Source organism: Parus major, chromosome 3 (genome assembly GCF_001522545.3).
Source record: "Parus major isolate Abel chromosome 3, Parus_major1.1, whole genome shotgun sequence".
NCBI classification, from domain to species: Eukaryota; Metazoa; Chordata; class Aves; order Passeriformes; family Paridae; genus Parus; species Parus major.
This window is the reverse complement of record NC_031770.1, coordinates 44202441-44220796: the sequence shown is the minus strand read 5'-3', so window position 1 is coordinate 44220796 and position 18356 is coordinate 44202441. Positions and strand designations below refer to the sequence as shown.

The window sequence follows — 18356 nt, the reverse complement described above, 5'->3', positions numbered from 1 at the left end:
GAAGACAGTTTAAAAGAAGTATCTGTGTATTATATGATGAAAATACATTTTAAAACAGCCATTTCCCACCTTTATATTTTGGCTTAAGTCATAAAATTGTTAGAATCCAGTAGTAAAAACCGATGAAAACAGTCTCATGATTAGAACCATCTAATGTGCCATTGTCTAACAGCATGTAAATCCCTTTTACATTATGAAATGAGGCCTTTTGTTGACTGATGATGTAGTTGAACATGAATGAAAGAGCAGCAGCGTAGACCACTGAGGTTTCCATGGGTTTCTGGAACTCTAGTTATGGGAGGCTTGTGAACATACCTAGGTATATTTAGTGATGTTTACCTTCTTCCTGTTGCATCTCCTACCCCAAAAGCCATTGACTCAGAAAAGGCTGCCCTTGTTCCAGAGCACCTTTTAAAAATAGGACTCTTCCTCGATCTCTTCCATATGGAAAACAAATGTTACTTATAATGAAGCAGAATTTCTGATGGAATGAGAAAAAGTGCCGAGGGCAGGTAGGAGAGAACATACACCCCTCCAGAGGGAACAGCCATCTTACTAGGGAAAAAATTAACGAGAATCTGGTGATCCTGCAAACAGGTTATCACGGCTGACAAAATTTTCAGTTAAAAACGTTAATTGGCATTTTAAATGGTGCTGATCCATACAGCTTTTATAGGGAGAAGCATATAAAAATTGATCTATGAAGCTGAATGGGATTATTCTGACATACTAGCCTTGACAAGGCGAGACTATAGCATTCTGGCCTGGATCAGCAATAGTGTGGCCGGCAGGACCAGGGCAGCGACTGTACTGTGCACAGCACTGCTGAGGCTGCGCCTTGAGTATTCCATGCTCAGTTTTGGGCCCCTCAGTTCAGGAAGGACACTGAGGCGCTGAGCCTGTCCAGAGAAGGGAAATTAACTTGGTGAAGGGAACTCGGGTGCTGTGAGGAGTGGCTGCAAGAGCTGGGCATGTTTAGCCTGGAGCAGAGCAAAGATTGCTCTCTACAACCAGCGGAAAGGAGGCTGTAGCCAGGTAGGGGCCGGACTCTTCTCCCAGGTCATGAGTGATAGGATGAGAGGGAATGGCCTCAAGCCGTGCCAGGGGAGGTTCAGTTTCGACAGTAGAAGGAATTTCTTCCCGTAAAGGGTGATTAAACTTCGGAATGGATTGCCCAGGGCGGTGCTGGAGTCACTGTTCCCGGATGTATTTAAGGGAAGACTGGATATGGTCCTTATCGCCACGGTCTAGTTGAGAGAGTGGTGTTCGATCAAAGGTTGGACTGGATGATCTCAGAGTTTTTTTCCAACCGCCTTGACTTTGTTTCTGTGATCTGTGATTCTCTTTGAGAATAGCTGGACGATCCCTCGCTCCCTAGCGCCTGCTGGAGCCGGGGCAGGAGACGGCTGCGGCAGGAATGGGGAGGGCCGGAGGCAGGCCGAGCGTGAGGGCGGTGGCAGCGGGGCCTGCGGCCGCCCCGCCCCGCCGCGCCATGTGCCACGGCCGCCCCTCACGGCGAGGGAGGGAGAGCGGGAGGGACAGAGGGAGGGACAGCGGGAGGGAGTGCCCGGGGGCCGGCCGGGAGAAGGTGCCGGGAGGGGCGCCCAGCGCAGGGCGGGTCGGGGTTTCCTCGCGGGGCTTTCGCCGTGGCCGCGGTGGGCGCCGGTGTCCTGGGAAACCCTCGGGGCCGCGCCCCGCTGCTCCCGTGGGCTGCTGCGGATAGACGAGGGCAGGCGGCGGCCGCGCGAGCCGGAGTTTCCCGGGTATCCGCAGGAGTCGGCGTCGGGCTTTGGGCTCCGCTGTCGCTGGCACCGGCGGGGAACATCCTTCTCCGAGAACCCGCCCCGAGCCCAGGTATCCCGCGGGCGGCGGGGAGGGGGTCTCTGCCCGGCGTGCTCCTTCCTCCTCCGCCAGCTGCCTGGGGCGAAGGCTCGAGGAAGTGTCCGCTTTTCCTGCGGACTGGCTGGCGCTGACGGAGGAACAACTCCCGCTGCCCGGCTGCTGCTGGCGGTGATCGCTGATGTGTGGCGCTGGGAGCTGCTGCACAGCAGAGCCATTAGGGCAGTGCAGTGAGACAGAAAACTCGGAATAACAACTTGAAAAACGCTTCTGCCCTGCAGGAGATGCAGTGCCGAGCTTCCCGCAGGCGCTCTCCCTACCTTGTGGGTTACAATTCTGTTCACATAGGTGTAAGCGGGGTTCGAGTGGAATAATCAAAATTCCCTGTCTACTTCTTTGAAAGCTCACAGCTAGCTTTCAAAATTAGCTAAAGGGGTAAAAGAGTAGCCAGGAATAATCTTTCTGCCTCAGACTTTCCAAATCTGATGGTTTGCTGGGCTATATGTTCACGTAACCTGTATGCTGATGATAAATAATACTGGACGAAAATATTGTCTATGGGAAATATCACTTTAGTTCAACCATTGTTTCCTTTGATTTTTTAATGTTGAGAAACAAGATCATATTTTTGAGTAAAAATTTGGATATGACAGCAAGAATATTTGGAACTTGACAATGGACTCGATATAGGACTGTATGTGTTAGATGAGAACTGAGCTGTTGGAGTTTCGCTGATTTGCAGTTAGATGAGAAGTTATTTTCAAAGTCACCACATTTATGGTATGAAAATTGCATTCTTTCCTTATCGTGAACAATCGTTCTTGTCTTTAATCTAATAATTTCTGCTTCTACTACTAAGCTTCTCCTTAGGAGATGGAGTGAAAAGCTGTAGTAATTTTGTTGTTTTCCTTTGTGCAGCCATGAAATAGAGAAGGATTCCTTAGCTTCCCTCTCTCTTTACTGAGCTACATCAGTTGCTGTAAATCTTAGAGTAAGCACTGAGATAGCAGGGAAAGTTGGGTTTCTTTCAATTTCTTTTTGGTTTTTTTTGGTTGTGGGTTTTTTTTTTCCTTTTAATTTCTTCGGTATACCCGTTTGGCATTGAACAGCCGCGAGGCTGTAAATTTTGCTGTTTATGTTCCTGCAAGTGGATAATTAAATGTGATGATCTTTCCTCAATTTAGGATGTGATTTACAGGTCATTATCCAGAGATGATTCCCACTAATGTCACTGGGACTTAGTTGAATGATTGGGTTAACTTTCCTATTGAGCTGTGTGGTCCAAGAAGTACGGAGCTTGTGTGGGAGGTGTTCTTCAGAGTTGTCAGCCCTAGGTTCTCTAATATAGTAATTTTGGATCCATCGCTTTAGATTAAGGCAGCAATTTGGTTTAGGGCTTTTTAGATTGAATTCTAGAGGTCACTTTTATGGTATGGCATTTTAAGATTGTACTTGAAGCTAGATGGGGGGAAATTGCATCTTTTCTTCCCTGATGCTTATAGAAATCCATCCCAAAGAGCTTGAAAATTCAGTTTTGCTTCTGTGTTACTCAAGTTTTTAGACTTTCTCTGCATTTTACCAGCAAGTATTTATAATGTTTAGTAAGCGAAGGTTGCACTCTTTACCCCAATGCAGCATCAAGCTATACCTGCAAATATTTATGCAGCTTTCTGCATTATCATAAGATAAATTTGCCTTTGAAGTGCTGTTGGGTACAATCATCCACTGTAAAAACGAAAAAGGAAAAGCTGCTCTTCACAAGCATTTTTAGGAGCCTGGGAAATAAGGAACTTCGGCACACAAGAGTTACGTGCACCCAGAAAAAGGATGAAGTGAGGTAAACAAAACACCAGAAAATGCAGCTGGCAGGGAGGCTGTCGATGCGCAGCTTGCAGGAGTGATGCTTTAGGAAAGGGCTGTCTGGTGTGGGGTGCCAGTCAGCAGAAGCTGTTTGGCTAAAAGAGGCTGTGTAGCTGCTGTCACTGTTTTTTGCTAGCATGGTCAGTGTTCCCCTAAAAAGAGGAGTCAACAGAGACCAGGTCAATGAACTGGGTGTGCTGCACAAAACTGCGCTGGATAAATGAGCTCCTGTATAATCCAGGTCTGTTGGCTGCAGCAGTAACATGTAGACTGCAAGTAGGCTGCTCAATAGCACAGTTACTGTAACTACATGGATTATCAGGACCTGTGTGTGTGCCTGTATTGATCCACCGTAAAAACAGCCAGGAATGAGCAAACCCAGCTGAGAATTTCTGGTTCAAGGGGTTTTAGGTAATTCAAACGATGGGGAGGAGTTGCTCTTTTTAAACATCAAAAGCAGTGTGGTCAGCAGGTCAAGGGAGGTGATTTTGCCCCTCTGCTCAGCTCTGGTGTGACCCTACACTGCATCCAGCTCTGGGGTCCCTAGCATGGGAAGGACATTGACCTGTTGGAGCGAGCCCAGGGAAGGGATATCAAGGGGCTGGAGCACCTCTCCTATGAGGAATATCTGAAAGAGTTAGAGTTGTTCATCCTAGAGAAGCAAAGGCTCCAAGGAGACCTTATTGCAGCCCTTCAGTAATAAAAAGAGGGTTAAATAAGAAAATAATTAATAATAAAATAATTATTAATAATAAATAATAAACAATAATAAAATAATAAAAAGAGAAAAACTGGGACAGAATTTTTAGCAGGGCTAGTTGTGGAAGGACAAAGGGTAATGGTTTTAAACTAAAAGAGGGTTGATTCAGACTAGATATAAGGGGGAAAAAAAAGTATGGTGAGTGTGGAGAAACACAGTAACAGGTTACCCAGAGAAGTGGTGGATGCCCCATCCCTGGAAACATTCCAGGTCAGCTGGATAGGGCCCTGAGCAACTTGTTATAGTAGATGATCCTGCTCATTGCAGGAGCCTTCCAATACAAACCATTCCATGCTCCTGTAGACTGCCCACCAAGGTACAATACAAAGATAAATGTGCCTTCCTCTGGGAATAAAGGCTTAGAGAATACTTGGACAGTTTAAGAGGTGTCATCTTAAGAGAGAGGATCAGATCCATTTGTCAGGCTGCAGCCTCAGACCAAACACATCCTGCAAGAGGGTGTTTGAAGGAGAGGCTTCCTCACATTCCAGAGGATGGGTGTGTAATAGATTCTCTTGTAATTAAAATTTCTGTTCTCTCCAGAGCTTTATTTCTAAGTAACAATTTTATTTCATTAAAGAATATTAAGTTTAAGGTTATTATCATAGATCCTAAGGAGAGCAAAATCAAGTGTCACTACAAAGCTTTGTGTGCAATAAGGACCTTTATCAAAGCCTGGTTTGAAAATGAGTGCAATTCTCATTTTCGTCATCACACCACATGTAGTAAGGCCTTAAATGATGCACAGATATGTAATGTGTTTGCAGAGAGTGAGAGAAGGTAGAGGTATGTGTAACTTGGTATGTGAGGAGAAGTCAGCCTCACAAAGTTAAGGAACCAGGCCTGTCTGTAAAAAATTGAAATTAAATACTTAAACGGATGCTAAACACTTCCAGAGATACAGTAGTTAAATATTTAAATGCATGTAAAGGCCAAGGTTGGAACAGGATTTGGAACAGAACAAATGTTTATGCTTCAGAATATAAACAAACCTCTTGCTGGGGGTAAGTGGAAATTTTCTCCAGTGTCTGAAATGCCTAGTGCCAGACTTTTTTTGTTTTTAAAGTTATTTTTTTATGAAGCCTCATATTCTGGTTGTTTTCTGATACTGTGAAATGCTTTACTAGGCAAGATACATATTTTCTTTTTTAAATGTTCCTATTTGGTGTTTTAGAATATAGGTAAGGATATATTATCTTTGTGGCATTGCTTTAGAAACATGGTTTGAATTTTTAGAAGCATTTTTATGCCTAATAGCCTTTTCAAAATTCTGCTCTGGACTTAACTCAATCCTTATTCTGTAAATGCTTAAACACTGGCTGGAAGTACTATGACCTGTGTTCTTGCCAACTTTGTTGTAGTCAGTGACAGTTCAAATTGTCTGTCACTAATGTTTGTAGCTTTTACACTATGAGTGAATGAATTGCCAGAAAAAATGGGAGATTTGGAATTCTCTGGACTGTTCAAGGAGTTGCAGTTGCTTAATTCAGTTTAATTTAAATCTATGTAGCAAATGTAGAAGGGCCTCTACTTTGACTTTTTTTGACTTTGTGATCATTAGTAAGGTAGATGTGTAGATGATAAAATTTAAGTGATTCACTCTTGTGGGGGTATCATTTTGTAAACAAAGCTAGACGTGTTTATTCTAATTTTTATGGGTAGGTTGATACTTAAAAGTGAGGGGGTTGAGTCAAACATAAAGTTCAGAGATGAGCTGTAATTCAGAACTTTCTTCTTTTGTGAATGTCTTGTATCCTTTCTGCTGTTTGACTTTCCACTGCAAGTCAAAACACATCTCAAAATTGATTGGAGGCTGTGGCTTGGTTGTGGATTTTCTATGGTACGTGGCATTTTATGCAAAGCCAGTTCCTCCACATGTATTCAGTCCTTTGCTTTGTGAGGAATATGAGTTTAAAAATGGTAAACAAAGATGAAGACAAAGAACCTGCTGTGTTCTGACATGATTTTATTTCATCAGAGCACGCAAGGGGGAAACTTGTGTTACATTCAAATGACACATGTATAGGCAGAAAACCTGTTCTTTGTCTTGGCATATGTTAAAGCTCTTGTTTTGTTTGGCACAATTAATATATTTTAAAGTAGCATTTCCCTGCCTTGAATTACACTAGACCTGAAAGAAAAAGATTCTATTGTTTCTTCAAATTGGTGTTGAGCATGGCTCACCATGGCACATGTGTTCCACCATCCTGTTTTACAGCACAGGTTACTGATTTTTAGAAGCACTCTGTTTCATACCAGGCTGTGAGAAGAAACAACTGGCTTTGCCTTGTCTCTGAGCATTTGTGTTTTGCAAAATAAAAGTAGTTAAAAAATTATTCCTCCATTCTTTCTGTACTATGGATTGTGTATTTCTCTTGTGTCTAGCAGGGACATTTTACATACAGGTTTTTTACAAGAGCATTTCCAGCGTCCTACTTTATTTCCTGTTTGTATCTTACACCCCAGTGACTGGATCAGGTAAGCTATCAAGGTTCAAGAAAAGAAATTTGTGTGGTTCTAGGTATTTGCTTCTTATCCAGAAATAAGCTGGAAGTATTCATTTTGAAAGGCTTGAGCCTAAAACTGCTTTAGCAGCAGTGCAAAATGCCTCCTTGTGTGTGTTTTTCTCCTGTGTCCCATCTGCCTCTCACATCCCGTGTCCTTTGCATTTTGTTGAACTTTGCATTGGCTTCTGAGGCTTGGTGCCAGACTAATCTGGCTGCAGGTGGCACTTGTGGTAAGGACCACAGGAGAATGTTGCCTGATTGGAACCTCAGCATCATCTTACTAGGTAGTACAGCTAGTCTGCGACCTGCCTAGGACATCTGTAGCCCATCATCTTTCCACGTGGCCTTGGTCCAACCTCCAGTGACTTCAAAATAGTGACTGTTCCTTGTGCTGGACCAGTGCTGCGTAGAGGTGTCAGCACAAGGGGGTCTAACACGCAGACCACCTCTGGCATAAATAATATTGTAAGTTAGTCAAGGTCTGAATGTGTCTCTACTCATTTGGTAACAGTGCTGAGGACTGCTGGATATTGAGCTGATTTACGCCTCATCCCTCAGGGAGTAGCAGTGCCACAGAACCAAACGCTAACATACCTTACCTAGATGTCCCTTCCCAAGAGCTGCAAATCCCTTAAGAAGTAAAGCATTCCTATCCTGGGCAGCATACTGTACTGGGTTTAGTCACCTTTGCACTTGGCTGGGGATGTCTAAGCTAAACATTGGAAACCACTGCATTATTTCTTCTTGATTTGTTACCTCATTTCTAAACTTCTTTTATTGATAGTCAGAATTCTGACTCATTCTCTACCTTACAATTTCTCTCTGATGCTCGTTGGGAGCGGTGTGGCATTCGTTTCCACTGCACACATTTCTGAGCTTGTTTTGATGTTTCTAGGTGTAACTGGGGCGTGGAGCCAAACTGTGCAATGCCTGCAAGGTCTGTTTGTGAGCAGCTGTTCTGCGTTGGCAACGTGAACCAGGGCAACCATTTTTACACTGAAGTCATGGTCATGTGCTCTGCATTTGTATGTCATTTGCAGGATTCAGGCAGAATGCTGACGACTGAGGATGCAAATATGTCATGCAAAAAGGTGCCATGGAGCAAGAGAACAGAAATAAATGCTGTCTGCTGTGTATTCGTGACCAACAGCCTGGCAGTGCCGATGTGGTGGGCAATGGGTTGGGTAGAGTTCAGATAACTCCTCTCAGTGATTGCTGCATTTCCCACCCCTTCTTTAAATGGTCTCAACTTTGTCTCTTCCAGGAAAAACAAAATGAAGGAACTAGTGTCAAACAGTACTACCAGTATTTCTCAAGCCAGGAAAGCTGTGGAGCAATTAAAAATGGAAGCATACATGGATAGAATAAAGGTAAACTTAGACTTATTGTTGAGATTTTTAATTCACTGACTAGTTTGTGGAACAGCATGCTTTTAATAATGCAGAAATCAAGAATCTGTGTTGAGCAATTAAACAATATTCAGTACTGTGGGTTACATACTGACTGGTGGGTTCTAGTGAAGCGATTTCCAAAGCCTGTCTTCAAGCCTGCTTCTGTGTGAGTGTCTGTTACATTTGTCAAAAGAGGTATTTTGTGAAATACTTAAAATCAGCCAGCAGGTGCACAGGTGTTCTTCTTTGTCACCTGTAGCTGAATTTAAGTGCAGCTCTGGTTTCTTGGTTTTTCTCCTTTAAGAATTGGAATAAGTGTTTAAGGTATTGCAAAATTTTTGAATAATGATGACACAAGCTGAATTGCTTTGCTTTGTTTAGTTTTAGTGCACACATCATTGCACAAAGAATGTGTATGATTGCAGAGTGCAAAGTTATGATTCTTCACACTTGATAACATGTTGTATGTGAAGATTTGGTTTCATCATACCTCTAAATACATGAAATATTATCATTAAAGGCACTATTAAACACAGGTTTTAATTTTTTTTAACCAAAAAATCCTGTGGATTATTCTTGCATGTCATTCTGCTTTCCACTAGGCTAAAATTTTGTGAAATACCAAGCACCTAGAAGCTAATAATGCCACAAAACCTTTTAAGAAAGCAATGCTCATTTATTTTGCTCTTTGCCTCTGAATATAGGGAATACTTGTTTTGATAAAAAATCCAGTCTCTACATGGAAGAATTTTTTAGTCTTTCCATCTTTAAAAAGTAATGCATTGAAATGACCCAGTTCTCTGCAAACTGTAACTGAGTTTTTGCAAACTATAACTGAGATTATTATGTCAGTAGGATAATTTAGAAATGTTGTACATTAAAATCTTCATGTAGTCTTAATGCAGTCTGTTTGTCCATCCATCCTGTGTGCTAAAAGTCTGTATGCAGTCAGTGCAGGTATAGTATACATTTAGGATTTTTAAAATAACCTCAGATCACAAACTCACCAGCTGGAAAAGTAGTATTTACAATTCATAAATATTAGTGCAATTCCACGAGTGGTCAGTCTTGCTCATATGAAAAAAGAAATTTCAGTCACTCTGTTTTGTGGCAGTTTTTAGCAATGGTCTGTAAGACCATTGAATTTGCAAAAGTAGTTTCTCTATTTCTTCATGTGTCACAAATTCCTGTTTCCAAATAACCTGTTCACAGGGACAGGTTTTTGTTTCCTGCAGTAAAAGAAGGTCTGCCTTGGTCAGTCCCAGCTCAGGTCCTATTGCAGCTCCCTGAACATAGCTGGCAAGGGAGGGTGTGGGTGGCAGAGGAAAGGGTTGGAAAAATATGGCCCAGTTTATTGGCATTTGAAATTGTTGATACTTAGTGGATTGTCTTAAACCTGCTTCCACATATGCAGTGGTAACTGTCATGTCCCACATCATTAGGTCAGTTATGCAAATAGCTTCATTAGTTGGGTGTATAACATTCTTAATTACGAATGTAAGAAAGACATAGCTGCAAGAAAGACACAGGTTGTTTTTGCTGTCAATTTAATTGAAAAGAACACAGTTATTAGCAAATGTGGCAGACCTAAAAAACAGGTAGCTTGAAAGTGCAATTAGTTTGCCTTTTGAAACAGCCTGGGACCAAGAGCACACCAAAGAAAATCTGACATTTCAGAGGGTTCCTATACTAATATAAAACAAATATAGCCTTGATTTCTAAGATTTCTAAGTTTTAAAAAAAAATGCCTTGATTTCTAGAATTTCTTTGAACAAGCATATGAGGGATTGTGAAAAGCAGTTGATTGACTTTTTATTCCTTTAAAATCTGCTTGGCTTTTTAATCTTGAATCACTTAAGTGTGTGTTTCAGCACAGCCAAATTTTACCAAGAGGCTTTCCAGTGGTTTCAGCAGGAGATTTTAAGTTCTCAAAATATCACTGTAAAGGCAGATAAATGAACTTGCTTCCTTTTTTTTCCTGGTGTTTTGCATCTGATTAAACTAGTTAGACATTTAATAAAAGATCAGGGCTTTCCAAATAATTTAATTAAACCCTCTTTTGCAAATAACTATAGCCAAGTTGTTATTGCCACAATAGGCAAGACCACATTGCCAAGATTGAAGATGTGTCTGTGTTATTGACTGGGGAAATCAGAAGTTCCTGTTTATTTTTCTACTGCAGAGGCACTTTGTTTCCCAAACACAGTAGCTGCTGTAACCAGCAAGGGTTCGGTCTGCACAATTAGAATGTTGTAGTTAAAAGTAGGTTGATAGTTGCTGACTTCACACTGTGTTCTGGATTTTTCAACTAATTTAAAGAGTCCTCTTAAGTCCTCTAGCCAGTCAGAGCAGCAAAGCAGTGCTGTGTTCTGAAGTTCCACAAACAACTCGCTGCTGAGGTGAGAAAGAAACAGGATGACTCGAAAGAGGAGGACAGAGTTACTGGTCAGTAGTTGGAAGGAGGTTTACTGTGGGTTTTTTGTAAACCATAGGAATACCAGAAGGATCATGATTGAACCTGTCTTACCTGGCAAAAGAACTAGAGTTATAACAGAAGTAAGAAGGAAGCTGGAAATGCATATTCCTAGGTAGGAACAATCAAAGTAAATCAGATGAACAGTGGCCTTGTGACTAGTGCAGTGATGTGTCTTCTAAAGATGCTAGCAGTAAAATTGAGAAAGCAAAGGTAGTATTGGTGTTTATCAGAGTTGTTCTCAGAATAAAGCACTACTTAATCTTCTCTTTGCAAGCAGAAAAGCAAGAGTGCTCTGACATTTAAGACACTTGGCATATCAGTTACCATTCTGTTTTCTTTTTCCTTAGGAAGATAGGAAGTATTCCTAACTGGTCCTGAATAGTGTTGGGAGATGAAGAGTGAGAATGCCAATAAATGTGTGTGAATCTCTTTGTTTTAGATGTAAAGGATAAGCAGAGTGGTGTTGTAGCAATGATGGTAATTAGTCACAATCCATGACAAGGCAGAAGACATCATAATTGCAGCCTTTTGCCCTGTCACTGAAGCTTATAATTATTAGTGCAGCTAACAGGATGTTTTAACTATGGCAGTTTTTATCACCTCTGCTAATCTGAAATGTAATGGTAAAATTTCAGAGTCCTCCTGAGACTAATTCTTTAAAGCACCAGGATTGAGTGTTTTGTTAGATTTGTTTTTCCCTTTTGTTAATTTGATAACCAGATGTGGTTTTTGATACGGAGAGTAAAAGTAATTCTACAAAATGTGAGATCAGTGTGCTACCTATGTATTCCATCTCTTCTAATCCATACACCTTAAAAGATTTTTTAAGAATGAAATGTTAACTTCCTGATAGAATTCATCAATCAAACTGGAGTCTGTTTTTTTTTTTTTTTCTTTAGCCATTTCTGCAATATGTATAAATTACTTCAAATTTGCAGACCAAGCCATATTGAGTAGGAAAGCTGACATGATAAATGTGTTAGCTTCATTTGAATATTCAAATCACATGCATTTATTTTAATTCTTAAGAAGAGCTATTTTGAAGCTGTCCAGCAATGCTGGGCTACAAATAACCCCAAAGGCGAGTAAAAGCTGTGCTAGAGTGGGCTCCATTTAACTCCTTCCATAGCACAGGGGGACAATCAGCACACCCACATGTACAGCACAGCCCACACCTCTGGGTGCTGCCTGTGCCAAAGCAGCCACCCCTGCTGGAGCCTTGGTGCTACGCTCAGTGCACAGGCCTTCCACCACTGCTCTTCCCAATAATGACACTGAGCAGGAAACTTGCTGGAGGCAGTATTGTATTTTGCTCTTTTTTGGGCCACAGGTCTGACTTTGCCAACACCACTCACAGCTGCAGGAACTCGTGTTTTCATCGCTCCTGGACTGTGATCAGCTCGTTTAACTCCCTGTTGTGAATGGTCATTATTCCACTGTGCAGGCCTAAGTTACTCTACTTTTAGTGAAGAAATGGTTATAATTCACTTTTATGACTCCTGTAATCCCAGTGGGAGGATTTTTCCCCTCAGAATATTTTATTTGTTTAAAGAATGAAAATATATGGTCTAGTGTGGGTTTAGTTTGTGACAATTATCATATTCCTCAGTTTCTTGTTGCAGGTTTGTTTTTAAATAAATTGTACTATGGTTTGTTTAAAAGCGAACTGAAATGTGACTTAAACACTGTGACATTGAAGGAAGGGTTTTTCTTCACAGAAAGGGGTGAGAGGGCATTGGAGTGGGGTGCCCAGGGAGGTGGCGGAGTTGCCATCCCTGATGTGGCACCGAGTGCCATGGTCTAGTTGACAAGGTGGTGTTAGGTCAAAGGCTGGACTTGATAATTTCAAAGGTCTTTTTCAACCCAGGTGATTCTGTGAAGGCATTGCTCTGCTTCACAACATTCCTACCAGCATTACAGGATAAGTTAGATACAAAAATGTATGTAGAGCTTTTTCTAGTGAAACTCCCTTTTGTTTATTATATTGTATCAAAGCACAACAATATGTAGAGAAACAGGAAATTATATTATTGGGTTTATCCCTTTTAAGAATGAAGTCTGAAATTGTACTTCTCTTCCATTGAATGATAAGCAATAGACTTGGGCTGATGTTTTTTACCCATGCATGGAACAAACAAGATCATTACAGGAAAATCATTACAATCCTTTGTACTTTGAGGTCTGTAACTTTCCATGCATTTTTGTTTTACCTGCTTCTTTCTTGAGAAGTACTGGTCCTTGTGAACATCTCTTCTGATATGTTATGTTTTCTGTTTCACCTGTGCCCAGCAGCCTTCTGTTCACATGTAGTGTCTCTGACACCCTTTTGTTACAGGCCAGTTCAAAGACAAAGTAATTTTAAATAACCTTAACACTCTTATATCCTCCATTAGGGGGATAGTCCATACTATAGTTGGCACTGTGGGGTGCCAACCACAGGTTTTCCATAGGTTTAAGCATTCTACAAAGGCATACAGAAATTTAAAAAAAAAAAAAAAAAAGAAATAAAGAGTCTGTAACTGTCTTCAGAAGTTCATTCAAATTTCATGCAAATTCTGATTCAATACCCATTGACTTCATAGGTCTGATCTGAAGCCTGCTATGGGCTGGGTCCATGTGCAAACAAGCAGGGCATGGGGAAGCTTAAAGCTAACACTGAGGAAACACCTGCTAGAAAAATATCAGAAATGTGATTTGTTTCTTCTCTTCACTCTAATTGTGCAAACATGCTGACCTTGGTGTTGGAAGGGGGACAAGCTGTCATGGTGCTCAAAGAAAAGACTTCTTTGTAAAGACTCCAGAATTCATTTTTTCAACCAGAATATTGAAAACCCAATAATTCACCAAAGTAAAGAGATACAGATAGCTGTGAATATCTTATTGACTGAGCAGAACAAAAAAAAAATTGTGTATATTTTCTAAATTCTTGAAAAAATAAATGAATCACTATGGCCTACTGACACCAATATTCTTACAGCACAAAGCTGAAAAAATTATAAGGTTTAATATTTCATTTTTCATAGCTTGCATTGCAAATATTCAACACACTGCTACATTTTTGTATGTATTTGTATTTTTGTAGACTTTTCAGTAAGCAAAAACACATGTTCTGAACTTGGAGACTTGAGAATTATTTATTTTAGAATTAAAAAAATATAAAGTTAAAAAATATTAAGGTGTAGTGCTCAAGTTTAAATGAATGCTGTGAATAAAGGACTACTTATAGTAATTTACTGAGCAGAAGACATTAGTCTTGCTTCATTGAAAAGAGCAGTATTTAGCTTAAATGAGAGCTATGAATCATGGTGTTCAAGTTTTGTTCGTGATCTATTATTTCTTTTTAATCCCATGATCATGTGTCTAGAGAACTTTTTATTTTGCCACCAGAGGAACAAAGGACAGAGAGAGAGTGTGTGTGGAAAACCTTAAAACCAATGAATTGGGAGTAAGAGCTGAAGGAGGTTTCTCTACAGAAACAGACACTTCAAGGAGAATCCTTATTGCTTATGGGTGATTAACATATAAATGTTTTAATGACTATGTGCTCCTGACCTCCTTCTGATGGAGAGGTACAGCTTGATGTGGATGATGTCAATTGATATCATCTATGTCACTATGTTAGATAAAAGTGTGTAAGGATTACTAGTCCTAGGAAGAGCAAATTGAGAGATGTGTCTAATATTTAAAAGGATAAAGCAATCTACTCCTTGTTTTATGATAGCTTCCATTATCATTTGTTCTATGAAAAAATATTTATGCAATTTAGATTGGTTCAGAATTAAATGTTACAGTAGTTCTCTCTTCTCTTCTACCTCTATTAGGTATCCAAGGCTGCAGCAGATTTATTGGCATATTGTGATGCACACATTGGAGAAGATCCCCTTATTATTCCTGTACCTGCATCTGAAAATCCCTTTAGGGAGAAGAAACTCTTTTGTACTATCCTTTGAGGCAGTTTTCAATTAAAAATGTCATCTGCTAAAATTTGGTATCAGTGTTGCATGCTTTTAGCATTTTTTTCTTCAGATGTCAACACTTACCCCATAACTACAATATTTTTGGAAGGTAGTGCAATTTCTGTTAAAAAAAGTCCCTAAAATTTAAAAAAAATCCCCAAAAACTAAAAAATTCAAGGTAATGCTTATCTTTCAGAGCAATGTAAAAGTTTAATTTCAGTTCTTCATAAACATTCTTTTGGTCTTAATGAAAATATCAAGTACAGTATCAAATTGTAGATGTCTTTGCCAGTCATAGATTTTTCTGGGACCTAAATGAGTCATACCAATTCTTGAAGCTATTTTTAACAATCCTGTTTTCTTTGGAAGGTGAATTCAATTCAATTGCCTTTACAAATTTCTATCTAAAGAGAGTAGTGTGACCTTTTCCTCAAGTAGCACTATCTAGGGAAAAGTCCCAGTGATTTACAGTGTTTAGAATGATTGGACTTATACAGTAAGTGGTGTCTATAAATATGTTTTCTGAAGACTGTAAGAAACTTGACTACAAAAAACAATCCTAGTAAAGTGCCATTGTATCTATGAGCAGAATGGAGATGTATAGTCACACACCAGGATTACATCAATAAAACTGTAGAAAAACGTGGTTGCTTGTATCTTATTTTCAATTACAATGATTTGAATTATTTAGAAAGTAAACTGAACTGTGAAATAAGTGTTCCTGAGGGTTTTACTGTGGGGGTGTAAAACTGCCCTGAACAGCACAGGGATGGAAGAATTACATTTTCTGAGCAACTCTCTACCTGCTTTTGCCCATGAGAGTAGGACTTTATGGGGATGGAGAGTAATGGTAAATAAACGTTGTTCTAGGATATGCAGCGAGACCACTGTGTTGACAGCCACTATATTTGCGTATTTTGTGGCTGCAGAGTAGTTAAGTTGTCAGCAAGTAATTCGTTGAAGTTCTGGGATTTCTTTTTATTTCAGCTTTAAAGTGCAGTGAGAGGAAAAGAATGAGGTGTGAAATAAGGCTGCCTTCTTCATGAAGTAAAATTAAGCTCATGCAAGGCACCTGATGGAAGCAACTGTTACTTTACAGACTTTTATTTTTTTGTTCTTCTCCTTATTAAAAAAAAAAAAGGTGAATTCTTTTCCAATCTGATGCATTAGGACATTTGTCTCACTGCAGTACCTGATATGTACAGTGTATCAGTCAGCCCCATAAGGCAGGAGACAATTTTGTTGGAGAACTGCACCAGTCTGAGCTGAGACTTTGAACAGCCACCAATAAAGATCAAGCTTCCCCCATCCTCTGCACAAACTTGTATTCCATAAACATCTTAAATACCTCCAAGGCAAAAACTAGCTGAGGAATTGAGGGCCTTGGGATGTTCTTAAATACTGAATATAGATGCTATAAAGGGCTGCTTGGTGAACAAAGCCATGTGCATTTACCCCGAAGTGCATGTACCTTCTCTAGCTTATTTTTAGCAATTTCCATCAATGTCTGTTGTACTGTTTTGTGCAGTGGAAATACAAGATGTCTGCATTGTACAGGTTTTGTTTCCTTTGCCATTCAACTTGGATAATGTGCCTCACCAGACTGTCTTCAGCTACTAGTCTGGGCACACGAGACAGGGGGCTTTGGACAGTGCTGCTGCTGCTGGCAGAGCTCACCTCGTGTCTCACATGCAATGATATTGTAAAAAACCCCTACATAACCATATTCCTTTTAATCAATAGGCTTTTGGGATGTCTTCCATTTAAAGATTTGGTTTTTGAACTGGGCAGCTGAAGACATCAGTATCTTACCAGGCTTGACATACCTATGCTGAAAAACATTCAAGCATCTTGAACAGATCTCATTTTTGGTAGGCTCATTCTTGGCTCTTATTTCAAAGTTTTCAGCTTAAGAATCTCATTCCTAACTTTTAACAAGACTATTTCCATATGTATGGTGTGCTTTTATTTTGAGGGTAGAGAAATAGGGTTTAGCTAACTGAGTAGCTATTTTATTGACAGCGAAATAAAAAAAAGGCTTTCTGAAAATATTTATTAAAAAAAAGAGCAACAAAATGCTTAATAAGGTTCTTTAGGGAATCCTTCCTACAGTGTACATGATTTGGTAACTGCTCTGATCACCATGGCAACATTTTCATTTGTCCTTCCGCATGTATGGTTTTAACTGGAACAGCATGGGAGGAGAATATAGGGCATACAGCTTTAGTCTCAAAGGCTTTGTAACAACTTGCATTTGAGGCTCATCATTAAGGTTCCCATCTAAAATAACAAAATTGCTGCAGCTTATTACAGTATTGCAAACAACTTGCTTTTGCTTTCTGTTTCTGATTAGGATTAGTGTCTGACGTCCTGAGATTGAAACATTTCAGTGCTTTTGATCATCCGCGCTTGTAAGAGCTACATTTACAAAAGTCCAGAATTACTACAAGAGGAGAATATAATTCTTTTGATCTTCAGGTTTTTCTCCAAAATTTTTCTTCAAGGAGTTGTGAATGTGTTTGAGTTATGTTTTAAACAGCTGGTTCCCATGTTTGTGGCTTCTTTTATCAATTCTTAAATTTCAGTAAGTTAAAAAAAAGAAAATGTATCTATTAAGATTATTTCGTACTTCCAATTTTAAAAAAATATATACATTAAATACCATAAAGTGCATATTTATGTTAGGAGATGTCCATAATGTGTTTGAAGAGGTTAAACTGTAGAAGCGTAATTCCTTACTGGAAAACAAAACCTCTTTCTCTAATATCCTTGGGCCTTATTTACCAGTTACTTGAATGAAGATATACTGTTGGCAAATTAGTAATTTGAAGGGGAAGAGGGTGAGGTGAACTTAGAAGATCAACACAACAAATAAAATTGTAACAGCTTTCAATTGCATGGAAGTATATTACTTTCCTTAAGAACACCATCAAAAAATTTACTCTCTGAAGGAGAACGGCATCTTCTGGTTAGCTTTTTTTTCAATGCCAGCTTGATCCAAAAATCTTAAAAGAAATTTAAAAGAATATCTTTTCCTCCAATCCCAGCAAACCATAAAATGTCTTTGCCATTATTATATTTTGTATTGCTTTGACCTTTGAGACAGTTTGGATAATCTGCTATTGATACTTGAGTTTCATGCTTAAGCATGTTGCCCCACCTCTACACAAAAATATCTGAATGATATTGTACATTTTTCTAAATAATGAATACATATTATATCATGAAGTATAGAATGATATAAAAAAAAACCCAAAGCTCTCCAAAACATGAATTTATCTAACAGAAAGGCTTCCTATAGGCTGAAGCAATGAGTTTATATTTTCATCAAACAGTCTGATTTGATTCCTACTAATTTAAATGAAAACAAAACCAGACCTGCTGCCATCCTAACACTGTACTGCTCTCTGTGTCTATTTCATATGTCATAAATATGCTTGTTTATTTGTAGTTCAGGCCCAGAAAGTAATGGGTGCTTTCTCTTAACTGTGTGAGTTGGGGCTGTCATCTCACAGAGTGAGAACTTCAGAACAGAATTGGATTCAAGGGGGGTTTGACCATTTTGAG

General features: G+C 39.7%; 1 protein-coding gene across 2 annotated transcripts; it reads left to right on the top strand.

Moving 5' to 3' along the window:
• Window positions 1-1579: 1579 nt before the first annotated feature.
• Window positions 1580-15435, top strand: GNG4 (G protein subunit gamma 4). Of its 2 annotated transcripts, none has more exons than XM_015623353.3 (3): window positions 1580-1854; window positions 8231-8336; window positions 14655-15435. In XM_015623353.3, the coding sequence occupies exons 2-3, from the start codon at window positions 8241-8243 to the stop codon at window positions 14781-14783; spliced, it is 225 nt and encodes a 74-aa protein (XP_015478839.1). In that variant the 5' UTR covers window positions 1580-1854; window positions 8231-8240; the 3' UTR covers window positions 14784-15435. The 2 variants fall into 2 exon arrangements, with proteins under 2 accessions (XP_015478839.1, XP_015478837.1); XM_015623351.3 differs by lacking the exon at window positions 1580-1854 and adding an exon at window positions 4479-8134.
• Window positions 15436-18356: the final 2921 nt, after the last annotated feature.

Coding starts and splice junctions, on each gene's coding strand:
- GNG4 (XM_015623351.3), top strand. CDS start 7,893: ATGCCTGCAAGGTCTGTTTGTGAGCAGCTGTTCTGCGTTGGCAACGTG. Junction 8,135..8,230: donor AGCCTGGCAGTGCCGATGTG/GTGGGCAATGGG, acceptor TGTCTCTTCCAG/GAAAAACAAAATGAAGGAAC. Junction 8,337..14,654: donor CATACATGGATAGAATAAAG/GTAAACTTAGAC, acceptor TACCTCTATTAG/GTATCCAAGGCTGCAGCAGA.